The sequence below is a fragment of the Chiloscyllium punctatum genome, chromosome 6, assembly GCF_047496795.1.
Source record: "Chiloscyllium punctatum isolate Juve2018m chromosome 6, sChiPun1.3, whole genome shotgun sequence".
In the NCBI taxonomy this organism is placed as follows: domain Eukaryota; kingdom Metazoa; phylum Chordata; class Chondrichthyes; order Orectolobiformes; family Hemiscylliidae; genus Chiloscyllium; species Chiloscyllium punctatum.
The window spans coordinates 84,727,204-84,741,642 of record NC_092744.1 but is presented as its reverse complement, the minus strand read 5'-3'; the positions used below and the strand labels follow the sequence as shown (position 1 = coordinate 84,741,642).

The following is a 14,439-nucleotide window of genomic DNA, read 5'->3' as shown; positions in this document are numbered from 1 at the left end:
AAAGGACACTGTTTTGATGCTGTCCAGGTTGCTAGTCAGACTCTGATCTCTGGCAATGGTGACCCTGGAAAAGGTCCAAAAGACCACTATAAGAACATTACCGTCCTTAAGTGACTGAGAGAGGCTCTGAGGCCTTGGCCTATTCAGTACAGAAATCACTTGACCAAGATAATAAAACAATTAAAGGAATAGAGATTGCCCTTTGATAAATTATCCCAATTTAATGGACTGGGGACACTTGTTTAAAGCATACAAACTTAGTATAAGACTGGCTTTCGGGTACTGCATCTTCGAGACAGAAATCCTCAAGATCTACAGCTCAGTAAAAGGCCTTTCAACCTGCTATTTTTGACCAGCACAGAATCAATCACCTCACTATTCCAATCCCATTTTCCAGCACTTGGCCTACTGCCTTGTATGCCTTGGCATCACAAATGTATATCTAAATGTGTTAGGGGGAATTTCTGCCTCTTCCACCCTTACAGGCGGTGAGTTCTAGATTCCCACCACACACTGGGTGAGGAAAAAAATTTCCTCATCTTCTTTAAATCTCCTCCCCCTCACCTTAAATCCACACCCCTTGGTCACCTGCCCCTCCACCAGGAGAAAAACCTCCTTTGTATCTGCACCATATTTTTACATATCTCAATCACGACCCTGATTCAGTCTCCCCTTCAGACTCTGCAATACAGCAATGGCTGGTGTAGTAGGTGCAGACTCTCTGCATTATCTTCAAGAAAACTCTTGGAAGTATCATGCCATGATACTTCTGATTTAAGCTGAAAAATGTGTTGCTGGAAAAGCACAGCAGGTCAGGCAGCATCCAAGGAGCAGGAGAATCGACGTTTCGGGCATGAGCCCTTCTTCAAGAATTCCTGAAGGAGGGCTCATGCCCGAAACGTTGATTCTCCTGCTCCTTGGATGCTGCTTGACCTGCTGCACTTTTCCAGTAACACATTTTCAGCTCTGATCTCCAGCATCTGCAGTCCTCACTTTCTCCTACTTCTGATTTAAGTCATTTTACAAGTTCGGGCAAAATGAACATCAATTCAGTAGCTTATAGACAAGAAGAAGAAGACTGGTATTAATTTAGTTAGCTCAGGAAACTAGCATAGGAGGAAACTAAAATCAACACTGAACCATGGCAGACACCAGTTAAGAAGATTGAGAGCATCTTATTGCTCAATTCCAGTTCAGTTGAGTGACAGGTCAAACATAAATAAAGGAGGCAAATAGAGAAACCGAGTAATACAACAGAGTAATCAGCAAAACTACCAACATGGCAGGAAAGCAGCAGCAAAGACAGGTCTAAAAATATACTTATATCTCTCACAAGACATTGAAGGAGTTTCTAAACCTGCCATAATTGCACAATAATCCTAAGTACAAGCAAGATTTACAGTAAGCCGACAGCTGCTGTGCTAAGAAGGGGAATCCCATTCTCACTGAACATACTCACCGGGGGTTCCAGCACGATTAGCTGCAGAGATGCAAATACAAAGGAAGAAAACAGACAGACAGCATGAGGAGATTACTGCACAATGGAGCCCTGCCAACGAAAGCTGACATTCTCAGTCAGCTAAACATTCACATACGCTGCTGACAGCAGAGAGTTTTGCTGAATATGATTTCTAGGATTACACCAAGTATACTCCAGTTAGTCCACTGGAGCATGTACCAATCTTTCAAAAAAGACTATTCTGAGAGTTAGTCCTACTTGCCCATTCTTACATTAAAAAATACACATTCAGGCAGGCTGTGGCATATTTCCAGCACAGGGGAAACTTGGAACAGGACCTTAATGCCTGGGTAGGCCCACATCTCACACTTCATATCCCTGCAAATTTTCTCCTTTGGCTTTCATATAATTTCCCTACTATTAAATCTGTACCCACTGATCTAGCAGACAGTGCAATCAAATGCTATTACTCATTGCACAAGGATAATTTTCCTGATGTTAGATTTGGTTCTTTCCAAGCACTTTATCAACCATTGAGCCACAAGAAACACAGAGTCATAGAGATGTACAGCATGGGAACAGTCTTGTCGGTCCAACCCGTCTATGCCGACCAGATATCCCAACCTAATCTAGTCCCACCTGCCAGAACCTGGCCCATATCTCTCCAAATCCTTCCCACTCATATACCCATCCAGATGTCTCTTAAATGTTGCAATTGCACCAGCCTCCACCACTTCCTCTGGCAGCTCATTCCATACACGCACCACCCTCTGCGTGAAAAAGTTGCCCGTTAGGTCTCTTTTATATCTTTGCCCTCTCACCCTAAACCTATGCCCTCTAGTTCTGGACTCCCCAACCCCATTGAAAAGACTTTGCCTATTTATCCTATCCATGCCCCTCATAATTTTGGAAACCTCTATAAGGTCACCCCTCAGCCTCCAACCCTCCAGGGAAAGCAGCCCCAGCCTGTACAGCCTCTCCCTATAGCACAAATCCTCCAACCCTGGCAACATTCTTGTAAATCTTTTCTGAACCCTTTCAAGTTTCACAACATCTTTCCGATAGGTAGGAGACCAGAATTGCATGCAATATTCCAAACGTGGCCTAACCAATGTCCTGTACAGCCGCAACATGACCTCCCAACTCCTGTACTCAATACTCTGACCAATAAAGGAAAGCATACCAAACGCCTTCTTCACTATCCTATCTACCTGCGCCTCCACTTTCAAGGAGCTATGAACCTGCACTCCAAGGTCTCTTTGTTCAGTGACACTCCCTAGGACCTTACCATTAAGTGTATAAGTCCTGCTAAGATTTGCTTATTCATGACATACAAAAATTCTTCCTGTTTATAAGTGTCAGTATTAGATCGCCTTTGTCCCCCATTTAACATCCTCCGTAAAACCACTGCTGCTGGAATTGGACACAATCCTCCAACTCTTTCCTTGGACAAAGTTAAAAATCACATGACACCAGGTTATAGTCCAAAAGGTTTGTTTGTAAGTACAAGCTTTTGGAGCGGTGCTAGTCGAGTAGGATCATAGGACACAGAACTTATAGCAAAAGATCATAGTGACATGCACTGATGTGATATATTGAATAAACCTATTAAATCTTTCACCTTTTAGAATGGGGTTCTGGGATTTACATATTAATGAATCGAAATCTGCAACCCATTCTAAAAGATGTAAGACCTAACAGAAATCTAGGTTTGTTCAATATATCACATCATGCATGACACAATGATCTTTTGCTATAAATTCTGTGTCCTATGATCCTGCCCCACTAGCTACCTGACGAAGGAACAGTGCTCTGAAAGCTCGTACTTCCAAATAAACCTGTTGAACTATAACCTGGTGTGTGATTTTTAATTTGTCTACTCCTGTCCAACACCGGCTCCTCCACATCTTTCCTTGGAGACAGAAAGTAAACTGGCTCTTGCCCCATTTACAAGGCATCAAAGAAACAGTGGCCATGGCTCAGATGCCCAGTGTCCACAAGGTGTGATTTTCAGCTGGACATTGCTGACTGTGCTACAAAGTACTGTACACAGGAAGTTACCATGATCAGTAAAAGCAGAGGGATAGAGTCTTCAGCTGGGTGGCACAAGTTGCCAGTGGGTGGAAATGTCTTCAGTGGTTACCCTGAATTTTATTCATAAATGGACAAACCAGCATGTGGTGGTCTTCTGAGGGGCTTATTGAAAACATAACACTGAAGCCTTTCTGCAGTGATTCGCCACTTAACAAGAGTGCAAGACTTTCTCAAAACAGGTTAGCTGCCATTAGTCCATTTTCATTATTCTCCTTCCACCATTGCTAGTCTTATCTTCCCCTCTCACTCCATTGCCTTCCATTGCACTAGTTGTCTCTCCATTGCCTCCAACCTCACACTGTTTCAGATTTTACATTACTGACCCTGATTAACCCATCACTACGATGTCTACTCCTTATTAATACTGTGTCCTTCTCTAGAACTGATTCCCTATGGGTGAGATGCTATTTTCTAATTATCCATCACTTGATTCTGATCCCACTCACTGCTCTCAGTAACTGCAAGGCTGGAGTTATCAGGAGAGGCTGGGACTCTTTTATTCCCTGGAGTAGAGGAGTCCGAGCAGCGAACTTACAGAGCTTTATAAAATCATGTAGGGCATCACCCAGGTCTTTTCCCAAGGTAAGGGAATCCAAAACTGGAGGGTCTAGGTTTAAAGTGAGGGAAAGATTTCAAAGGGACCTGAGCAGCAGCTTATTCCACACAGTGCATGTATGGAATGAGTTTAGATGAGAAAGAGAGAGAGGAAGAGAGAGAGAGAGAGAGAGAGAGAGAGAGAGAGAGAGAGAGAGAGTGTGTGTGCACATCGGGGGAGAGCGTGAGGGGGAAGAGGATGTGGTGGGGGGAGAGGAGGGCAGGGAAGAGGGGTGGGGGGGGGGGGGGGAGAAAAGGGAGAGATAACACTTCTAGTCTGGAATGACTCTTCTTCAGAAGTAGAAAACAACGGGTTCTAATGTGTAGATCAAGGTGGACAGGAGAAAGTAGAACAGAAGGGATGGAGAGAAGGTGAGAGCGAGATTACAGATCATCAGTGCCACAGAGCAAAAGATAAAGAACAGTTCTGAAGAAGAGTTCTACCAGGTTGGAAACATTAATTGTTTCTCTCTCTGCAAATGTTGCCAGACCTGCTGAGTTTCTCCAGTTTCCAAGTTCAGTTCTCCAGCGTCTGCTGTATATTGCTTTAGTTCTACATTCTGAAGCATTATGATAACACTAAGGGACAGTAAGGTGAGGGTATGCATTGCTTGCAGTTCCAATAAACTCTCGTCATTGTAGCTTCAGTCATTTTCTCTCTACCAACCAATCCCATGCTGGTCCCACCCAGCCCCACCACACCTCTGACAATCATTTTATTGTTCATTTGCCTACAGAAGACCACTCTGCACTCCCTTTTGTGTTAGCAGCCAATGTACTTTCATCCTGTGGTTTCCCTGCCATTGTCTCCTTTTCACTATTCAGCCTGGCCTCCCTTGTATTATCAAGTTACTATCTGGCCCAAGACTCCCTTCGCCCTTTGATTCCAGGGGCTCTGGTTTCAATTGCTTGCCAGTTACCCATTCTGGAAATGTTCCTAAACTGTAGTCAAATGATCACTTATTTAAAGGTCATTTCTGAAATCTCATTGCTACAGTCATATAAATAAGGTCAGGGTATCAGGAAGTTGTACAGTGGTAGTGTCCCTACCTCTGAGCCAAGAGACCTGGGTTCAGGTCCCACCTGAGCTGAAAAAAAAGTTATATTCTCTGAACTGATTACGACATAGGCCAAGGCACGTGTGCTGAAGTCAAGTATATGTAAAGGAACGAATACAACAGAACAACTTAATGTACCAGGCCTAATAACCTTGGTACACAGAGCTGTTAAGTGTACATTTTGGGCATTTTTGTTGAAGTGCTCAAACAGCCACAAGGAAGACATGTGCAGCCAGAACTTATGTATTTAGATCAATTCCTCTCTCTCTCTCTCCCTCTCTCTCTCTCTCAATCAGAAAAAGCCAGTCACCTTTCCATGCCAGGCTCTCAGCTCTTGTCTACAGTTAAAATCTTTCTTGTCTCTCTCTCTCTCTAGCAATACTATTATGGCGAGTTTCCTTGCACTTTGCCACTAACAAAACTGAGTGTTTGACACATTTTCCATTATCCATCATCTTGGTCTCGCCTTTGAAAGGCATTTCCAAGGTGGCACAATTGTAGATCTTTGTCGACTTAGTCTATCGCCCTCTGCAAGTGCTGGTTATTAAAAGACATGCTCAGGGTCACCTGATCCTTATTTCCTGATTTAATTCATCCACTAGTTAGCCAACATTGATGGTGCCTTGCATTGTCAAACACTGTAACCAAGCTAGATTTTGCAATACAATCGATACGTAAGGCAAGACGGTTAAAATCCCCATGGACATAAAAAGCAGGTTAACATGGATTGTCGGGTTCTGTGCTCAACTTGTAGCAGCTCCTCTTGTAAGAGTTTCTTTTGCATTCTAGGTAGGACACTATTTCCCAAATACTTCTATTATCCTTGTAACAAAACTGCTGAACAAGAAAATAATCAGCACAGATTAATCAAAGCCAGTCCATCGAATAAAATCACTGCCAGGCTTTCGCTCTGTATACTTACTATCATTCCACATAGAGGAAGCTGCCCGTGTACTTTAAACTGGTTGCTGGCCGTCACTCCTTTGCTCGTGTACAACAGCATGTCAGAGAACTAGGAGAGACGACAAACGCCAGTGATTTAGAAAAACTGGCTGATTTAGAAAAATAAAAATCAAACTATGCAACCCCATCCAACTGAGTCAGGCTAAATGGAATAAAACACTTGAGAGTGTAATATCAAGCAGTCATTAAACACATTTGTGACAGTATTGTGCTTTAAGAGAGATGTGTTTTGTCCTGTTTTTCTTGCAGAGTGGTATGGCCACAGTGCCACTGGGATGTCTCCATCAGAAAGGCAGCTGAAAACAGCCTGAGTTCTCCTTGGCTGTTTCTTTGTTTTAAAATGAGACAAAGGAATCATGTGTAGGTAGGGTCAGGTTTCACTCACACCCAGAAAGGTTTTTAGTTTTGCTTCCAGATATTGAGAATGCGTCTGCTAACTGCTGAGCTAATAGCTTAAGTTCCCAATTGCTAGACTGAAGTCTTAAGACAGTGGGGCTTCCTCTTAAAAATCATAAGGGACAGATTGTTTCTTTCTTCTGGACTGGAGAGGGACTGCATGTGAGAATTATGGCTGTTTTGCTGAATTGCATTTTTACCAAAGGGCGTGTTTGTGATTCGGCCTATATTGGAACAGTTGATGATTGGCATTAATGAACATATTATCTTGTTAAGTATTTCAATAGAGTTAAAATTATGCAAATTCTTCTTTTTGGTCATATTTTAACTTTGTTGCAAGAATAAAGTGTGTTTGATTAAAGCCTAGTTATGGACCAATCAAATGAAGGCCTCAGCTGGAACGTTTGCCTCAGTTTTAGGCACCGCATTTCCAGGAGGATGCCAACGCCTTGGGGAAGGAATGACAGAAATTACCCAGAATGGCGGGAACGAGGGTCTGGAATTATGTGGAAAAACTGGGATTTTTCTCCTTACAGCAGGTGTTCGATGGAGGTGTTTAAACTCCTGGACAATTCCGAAGGAAAAACTACTGTATGTGCAGTGACACAGAGTCAATAGCCAGAGGATAAAGACTTAGGGTGTGTCAAAAGCAACAGATGGAAATGTCTTTTACTCAGCAAATTATCGTCATGGAATGTGGTGCCTGAAGGGGAGGCGGAATCATAGCTTTCAAAAATGAATCTGAGAAATGTACAAGTTTCATGAAAGAGAAGGGGAATGAAGATAATTGGATAGTATTGGATAGTACTGGTTCTGGAGGAACCAAGCCTGATGGGATGAACAACCTTCTTCAATACAGTATTAATCAATGCTTATATGTAATGGGAATATTCAATGCAATCTAAATACAGCATCCAGCTCAACCCCTGTACCAAACCTGATCATGTCAAAGCAGAGTATCCCAACAAGTTAAAAGTACACCATTCAACCCAAAACATGCAATAAAATATGGCTACCTTCATATATGGGAGAATAAATGATACTGAGGAAACAGTACACAGACAAGGAGAGTTCACATCCATGAAAAACAAACCATCATGATATACCATGATTGAATGAACAACTTCGCTGAATTCTGAGGTACAAAAGATCATAAGAACTAGGAGCAGGAGTAGGCCGTCTGGCCCTTCAAGCCTGCTTTGCCATTCAATAAGATCATGGCTGATCTTTTCATGGACTCAGTTCCACTTACCCATGCTTTCACCTTATCCCTTAATTCATTTATTTTTCAAAAATAAAAACTGCCTTAGCTCTCAATTCAGTCCTAAATCAGCTCCCTCTAATCTCGAGGCTATGCCCTCTTATCTTCGCTTCCCACAGCCAGTGGAAACATCTCTCTACTTCTAACTTATCCATTCCCTTCATAATTTTATATGTTTCTCAAGACTGCCCCCTCATTCTTCTAAATTCCAATGAATATAATCCCAGTCTACTAGTCTCTCCTCATAAGACACCCCCCTCAACTCCAGAATCAACCTAGTGAACTTCCTCTAGTGCCAGCACATCCTTTCACAAGTAAGGAGCCCAAACCAGCACACAGTGCTCCAGGTGTGGCCTCACCAACACCTTGTACAGCTGCAACATAACCTCTCTGCTTTTAAACTCAATCCATTTAGCAATGAAGGACAAAATTCCATTTGCTTTCCTAATTGCTTGTTGTACCTGTAGATCAACCTGCTGTGATTCATGCACAAGGACACCCAGGTCCCTCTTCATATAAGCATGCTGCAACTTTTTAACATTCAAGTAATAATCCTTTTTGCTGTTACTCCTACCAAAATGTATGACTTCACATTTATTAACATTTTTTTCCATCTGCCAGACCTTTGCCCACTCACTCAATGTATCTATATTCCTCTGCAAAGTTTCACAGTCCTCTGCACACTTTGCTTGCCACTCATCTTAGTGTCATGGACAAATTTTGACACTGTAAATGTGGTTCCCCAACTCCAAATCATCTATATAAATTGTAAATAATTGCTGCCCCAGTACCGATCCCTGAGGCACATCACTAGTCACTGATTGCCAGCCAGGATAGGACTCATTTATCCCAACTCTTTGCTTCCTGTTAGTCAACCAATGTTAGTCTATCCATGCTAATGCATTACCCCTAATACCATGCATCCTTATCTGATGCAGCAGCCTCTTGTGCGGCACCTTGTCAAAGGCCTTTTGGAAATCTAGGCACACCACATCCACTGGGTCCCCATTGTCCACTTTGCTTGAAATGTCTTCATAGAATTCCAAAAGATTTGTCAAGCATGACTTGCCCTTCATGAACCATGCTGTGTCTGTCCAACGGGGCAATTTCTTTTGAGATGCCCTGCTATTTCTTCCTTGATAATAGACTCAAGCATCTTCTGCATCACAGAGGTTAAGCTAACTGGTCTATAATTCCCCATCTTCTGTCTACTTCCCTTTTTAAACAGTGGCATCACATTGCTGTTTTCCAATCTGCTGGGACTGCCCCAGTGTCCAGCGAATTTTGGAAAATTACTGTCAGCGACCCTGCTATTTCTTCTGCCATCTCTCTTAGAACCCTGGAATGTATTCCATCAGGGCCAGCAGACTTATCTATCTTCAGCTTTATTAGCTTGCCCAACACTAGCTCTTCCGTAATAATGATTATTACCGGGTCCTCACCTACCTTGGTCTCTTTGTCACTTAGTGGCACGTTATTAGTGTCCTCTGCTGTGAAGACCGATACAATATACCTGTTCAATGCCTTGGCCATTTCATCACATCCCATAACAAAATGCCCCTTCTCATCCTCTAAAGGATCAATGTTTACTTTAGCTGTTCCTTTTCATTTTATATATTTATGGAAACGTTTGCTATTCGTCTTTATGTTCTGTGCAAGCTTTTTTCTCATGCTCTATCTTATTTTTCTTTATAGTTCTTTTTGTGGCTTTCTGTTGACCTCTAAAGTTTTTCCAATCTTCTAGTTTCCTGATGTTTTTGGCCACGTTGTATGCCTTCTCTTTCAATTTGATAGCCTGCCTTATTTCCTTAGACACCCATGGCAGATTACCCCTCTTCTTACAGTCCTTCCTTTTCACTGGAATATACATTTGCTGAGCACTTTGAAAGATTTCTTTGAAAGTCCTCCACTGCTTGTCAACTGTCCCACCATTAAATCTTTGTTTCCAGTCTACTTTAGCTAGGTCCTCCCTCATTCTATTGTAGTCCTCCATGTTCAAACACAGGATCCTGCTACTGGATTTTACTTTCTTCACACTTTCCATCTGTATTCTAAATTCAACCATATTGTCATCACTCCTTCCAAGAGGACCCCTAACTATGAGGTCATCAATTATTCCTGTCTCATTACACAGGACCAGATCTAGGATAGCTTGCTCCGTTGTCGGGTCCATTACACACTGTTCAAGAAAACTATCACAGATACACTCGATGAACTCCTCCTCAAGGCCACCCTGACCGAGCTGGTTCGACCAATCTACACATAGATTAAAATCCCCCGTGATAATAGCTGCACCATTTTTACAGGTATTAGTTATTTCCTTAGCTGTACCTAAGTGAACCATACAGATGAACAACAATGACTGGTATAATGCAAAAGGATGTAATATATAAAAATTAAAAGTGGGGGGGTGGGGGGGGTGGGGGGGTGGGGGGGGGGGGGGGATGTGGAGAAAGAGAGAGAGAGGAGAGACCCTTCAAACAGAGTGAGCATTAAGGCCTTTCATGAGGCCTGATCCCTTACCAGCATGAAAGAAAACCACTGAGGAGGGACAAAATAGCACCTTTTAGAATCAGAAGGCTATTAGATAGAGGCAATACTTACCAGGAAAAACATCCTCTGCTGCAGGCCTTTTTTGGTAAGTTTATAGAGACAGCCTTCCCGAATGAAGTCCTGAAGGGAAAGGAGGTACAGAATTTATTACAGAATATTTACACAACATTCAATCTCCATGCGAGTACTGACTCTGAAGACCATCATAGCTAGACCATAATATCCATCCAAAAGGAGCAGGTCCCCTTTGCTACTGCAGCCTCAAGCCCTCGGTGTCATCACTAATTCCCTCGCCATTAAAATGATATTAAACTCAGGCCCTCTCTGCCCTAAGCGAACATAAAAAGATCAGATTCGAAGGAGATTAGGGAGGTTCTCCCTGATGCCAAAACCAATTTGGATCCTTAAATCAACACCAGCAAAAAGACACCATCTAATCTTTATCACACACAGGTTTGAGAGATCCCGTTATGAACAAATTTCAGATTTGAGCCCCCTAAAAGCCTCATCTCGGTGGCAGTCCCTTGCAGACAAAGATGACTTTCTTCCACTCTCACAGTGAGTCTGTAGGTGGCAGTACAGACCGACATGGCTTCCACAGGTTCTGTTACACTTCTTCCCAACAAAAGCACAAATCTCATTACACCAGGCCTTTGGGAAAGCCCGAGGTTGTGAAACAAACTGTCTAAACGGTTCACCAGACTGAATCCTGAGATGGTAGGATTGTCTTATGAGGAGAGATTGGGTCTGCATTCCCTAGTGTTCAGAAGAATGGGAGGTGGCCTCATTGACACATACATAAATTCTCCAGGGCTCAACAGCATCGAAACAGGATGAATGTTAGCCCCTTGGCTGGAGTGAGGAAGTGGGGGCTGGGTCACGAACTAGGGGACAGGGTCTGAGAACAAGGAGCAGGTCTTTCAGAACTGCGGTCAGGAGGAATTTCTTCTCTCCAAGGGTGATAAATCTGTGGAATTCTCTGGCCAGAGGCCTGTGGAAGCTCAGTCACTGAGTATGTTCAAGACAGAGATCAAGAGATTTATAGATATTAAACAAACCAAGGGATACAGGTATAGTGCAGCAAAACTGGGTTGAGGCAGATCAGCCACGTGATCGAGTTCAATCGTAAAGCAGACTTGAGGGGCTGTAAGGTCTACACCAGCTCCTGTTTCCAGAATACATATGCCTCCTTCTTTTACTTACTCTGCAGTGGAAGGAGGGAGAGAAACCAGTTCACTAGGACCACGGACAAGTCAACAATAGTGACAAGCATCAGAATATTCTGCTGCGTTCCTCTTAGAGTCATAGAGATGTACAATACGAAAACAGACCCTTCAGTCCAACTCGTCCATACCGAGCAGGTATCCCATTTGACAGCATTTGACCCAGACCTCGCTGAAGCCTTCCTATTCATGTACCCATCCAGATGCTTTTTAAATGTTGCAATTGTACCTACCTCCATCACCTCCTCCTATACATGCACCACCTTCTGCATGGAAAAGTTGCCGATTAGGTCCCTTTTATACCTTGGCTATTCACCCTCACTATGCCCCTCATGATTTTACAAACCAAGCTCCTCTTATACCACCTCAAATGAAGCTGGAACCTGTGACAGGACCAGATTAAGCCTGTCATTTTAATCAACATCTTGAATCAGGGGAAAATCAAGCACTACATATTTCCTGGGGTACTTACTCTTCCTGGCAGAATCAAATTCTCAATGCCAATAAGATCTCGCTGCAGCTCCGTGAGTTTCTGGAAATGCTCCAACCTGATTAAACTGCTGTGTAACTGGGCACTCATGTCCCTGACCTCCTTCAGGGCATCTGCAAATGGAAACCAACAGAAAAATTGGTGAAACAGCTACTAAACCCACTGATACATACCATAGTTCTTCTGTTCTTAAAAGGCATCAAAGGGTATGCGGGGAAAATAGGAACAGGGTACTGAATTGGATGATCATATTGAACGGTGTAGCAGACTCAAAAGAATGAATGGCCTACTTTTGTTCCTATTTTGTACATTTCTATAGGAACCAATAATTCATAACTGACCATTGCAACCTGTGACTGAACAGGGGATAAGGAATCTTATCAGGCACATCGAACACACCAGAATGAAGGGTATCAGGGTATATGGAAATGTCAAGTATCAGGTCAGCCATGATCTTACTGAATGGTCATAGGCCAAGAGGCCTACTCCTCCCACAGTTCAAAAGTCACATGTTACACTCCACACTACTGCTAGGATTGTGCTTGCTTGTACCTATATAGCAGCAGCACTGCACCAAATCGCCCAAATCCTCTCATTCTCTGGGCACCTCAACTTAAGTCTGTTAACTCATTGAGATCGGTTTAGTACCGTAACCCAAAATTCTCCAGTGGGTCTTAACCCACAGACTGTCGGCATTATTTGCTGCTGTCTCTGAAACTGCAAGGCCCACGGGAATCTCTGTATCCCTAGTTCACTAGCTTAATAGCCTCCTGGTTGCTTCATTCGCTCTTCCAACGTTTGTCCAGCTCCAAGACCTTGCCCAGCCATGCGACCAGCATCAGCCAGTTAATATCTGTACGCTAACAAGCAAGGCTGCAAGGCAATAATTCAATGCTTTGTTGGCCATCACTACATGGTCTGACAGTCTGAGTGATTTACCATCTGTAATACACATCACACCAATACAGATTACTGCACTTTGGTGACTAGCCAAGAGCTGTGTGTGTGGTGTTATATATCATGTTGATACTTACTCCTGCAGTCGCTGTAATCTCGATGGTCAGGGCGATACTGTTTGCAGAGTCGCTCTAAGATGAGTTTGTAATGCATCAGCCTCTGGATTGGCTTCAGCAGGAATGTGTTCAGAGGTAAGTAACAGACCTTCTGCAGCTCAAACTCTTTGTAAACACCCTCCAATTTCTTGGATTGCTTGGTGGCTCTCTCCAATTCCAGTAGAACTTCATCATATTTCTGTAGATAACTGGTGAACTCCTGACATTTAAAAGGATGAAAGTTCATAAATAAGGTTCATAAATATTCAGTTTTATAAAAAAAGAGCGCAACACATTTACACAGAGCTGAAACTATTTTCCATGCCTTATGGGGAGGTAATGTAATCATTGGGCAATTAATCCACGTAATTAATCCCCAGTTTCGAATCCTGCCACGGCATATGGTAGAATTTGAATTCAGTAAAAATCTGGAATTAAAGGTCTAATGATGACAATGTCCATTGTCAACTGTCAGTAAAACCCACTAAGGTAACTGTCATCCCTACTCAGTCTGCAGTCTAATTGACTCTTAACTGCTATGAGGGATGGGCAATAAATGCTGCTTAGCCAGTGACATCCACATCTCATGAATGAATAGAGCAGATCGATGCCTTTAACTGTAGGGTAGCGGTTCAGTCACTGCAGTACAATGTCTTGACCAGACAAGGGATGGAGACAGGTGGATAAACAACAGCTCACACATGACTTGTCCTCTTGCTGGGACTGAAGGACAAGCCATGGGAAGGAGACAGAACTGAAGGGAGCAGGATTCCACAAAGACTGGTGGAAAAGATGATCTGCTGCATGCTTGTCTCCTACTGCTAACTTCACACAAACATGATGACGTGTTGATACTGTACCTTGAGAGTGCACATGTTCCGAAGCATAACATCGCCGATTCTCTGGTAGTCTCCTTTCACATGTGCATTTGACCTTCCTTCCCTGAAAATTAAACATACATGATAAAAAACACACTATGAGCAACTCCTTCTCAGTGAAATCCTGCCCGTAGAGGGTCCAGTGACTTCTGGATTCAATCTTTATGCTTTGGAAGGCCCAACAAACTTGGGATTGAACTGTCCAGTATAGTAACCCCTGGATAAAATATCTCCGTGAACTAAGATTTGGATGGCTGGAGGGAACATTTCCTCCGACTGAAGTAGTTTCTCTTAGTACCTATTATAACATAAATCAAATTATGAAGTCACGCCTGCCTTGGCCAGACATTGCAAAGACTGAGTTTGAATTTAGGATTGACACACTGCACTTGTAGCATAAATGCACATCAACATTACC

General features: G+C 42.9%; 1 protein-coding gene across 7 annotated transcripts in view; it reads right to left on the bottom strand.

Moving 5' to 3' along the window:
- The window catches only part of farp2 (FERM, RhoGEF and pleckstrin domain protein 2), a 178,206-nt gene that overhangs the window by 21,152 nt on the left and 142,615 nt on the right, over positions 1 to 14,439 (bottom strand). For 6 of the 7 annotated variants that reach the window (XM_072573162.1, XM_072573165.1, XM_072573166.1 and 3 more), the window contains 6 exons: positions 14,004 to 14,085; positions 13,126 to 13,363; positions 12,074 to 12,204; positions 10,430 to 10,498; positions 6,128 to 6,217; positions 1,460 to 1,480 (listed from right to left, as the gene is read on the bottom strand). In XM_072573162.1, the coding sequence (XP_072429263.1) occupies positions 1,460 to 1,480; positions 6,128 to 6,217; positions 10,430 to 10,498; positions 12,074 to 12,204; positions 13,126 to 13,363; positions 14,004 to 14,085 (631 nt within the window). The remainder of the gene's footprint in view (positions 1 to 1,459; positions 1,481 to 6,127; positions 6,218 to 10,429; positions 10,499 to 12,073; positions 12,205 to 13,125; positions 13,364 to 14,003; positions 14,086 to 14,439) is intronic. The other variant, XM_072573164.1, reaches the window with a different exon arrangement.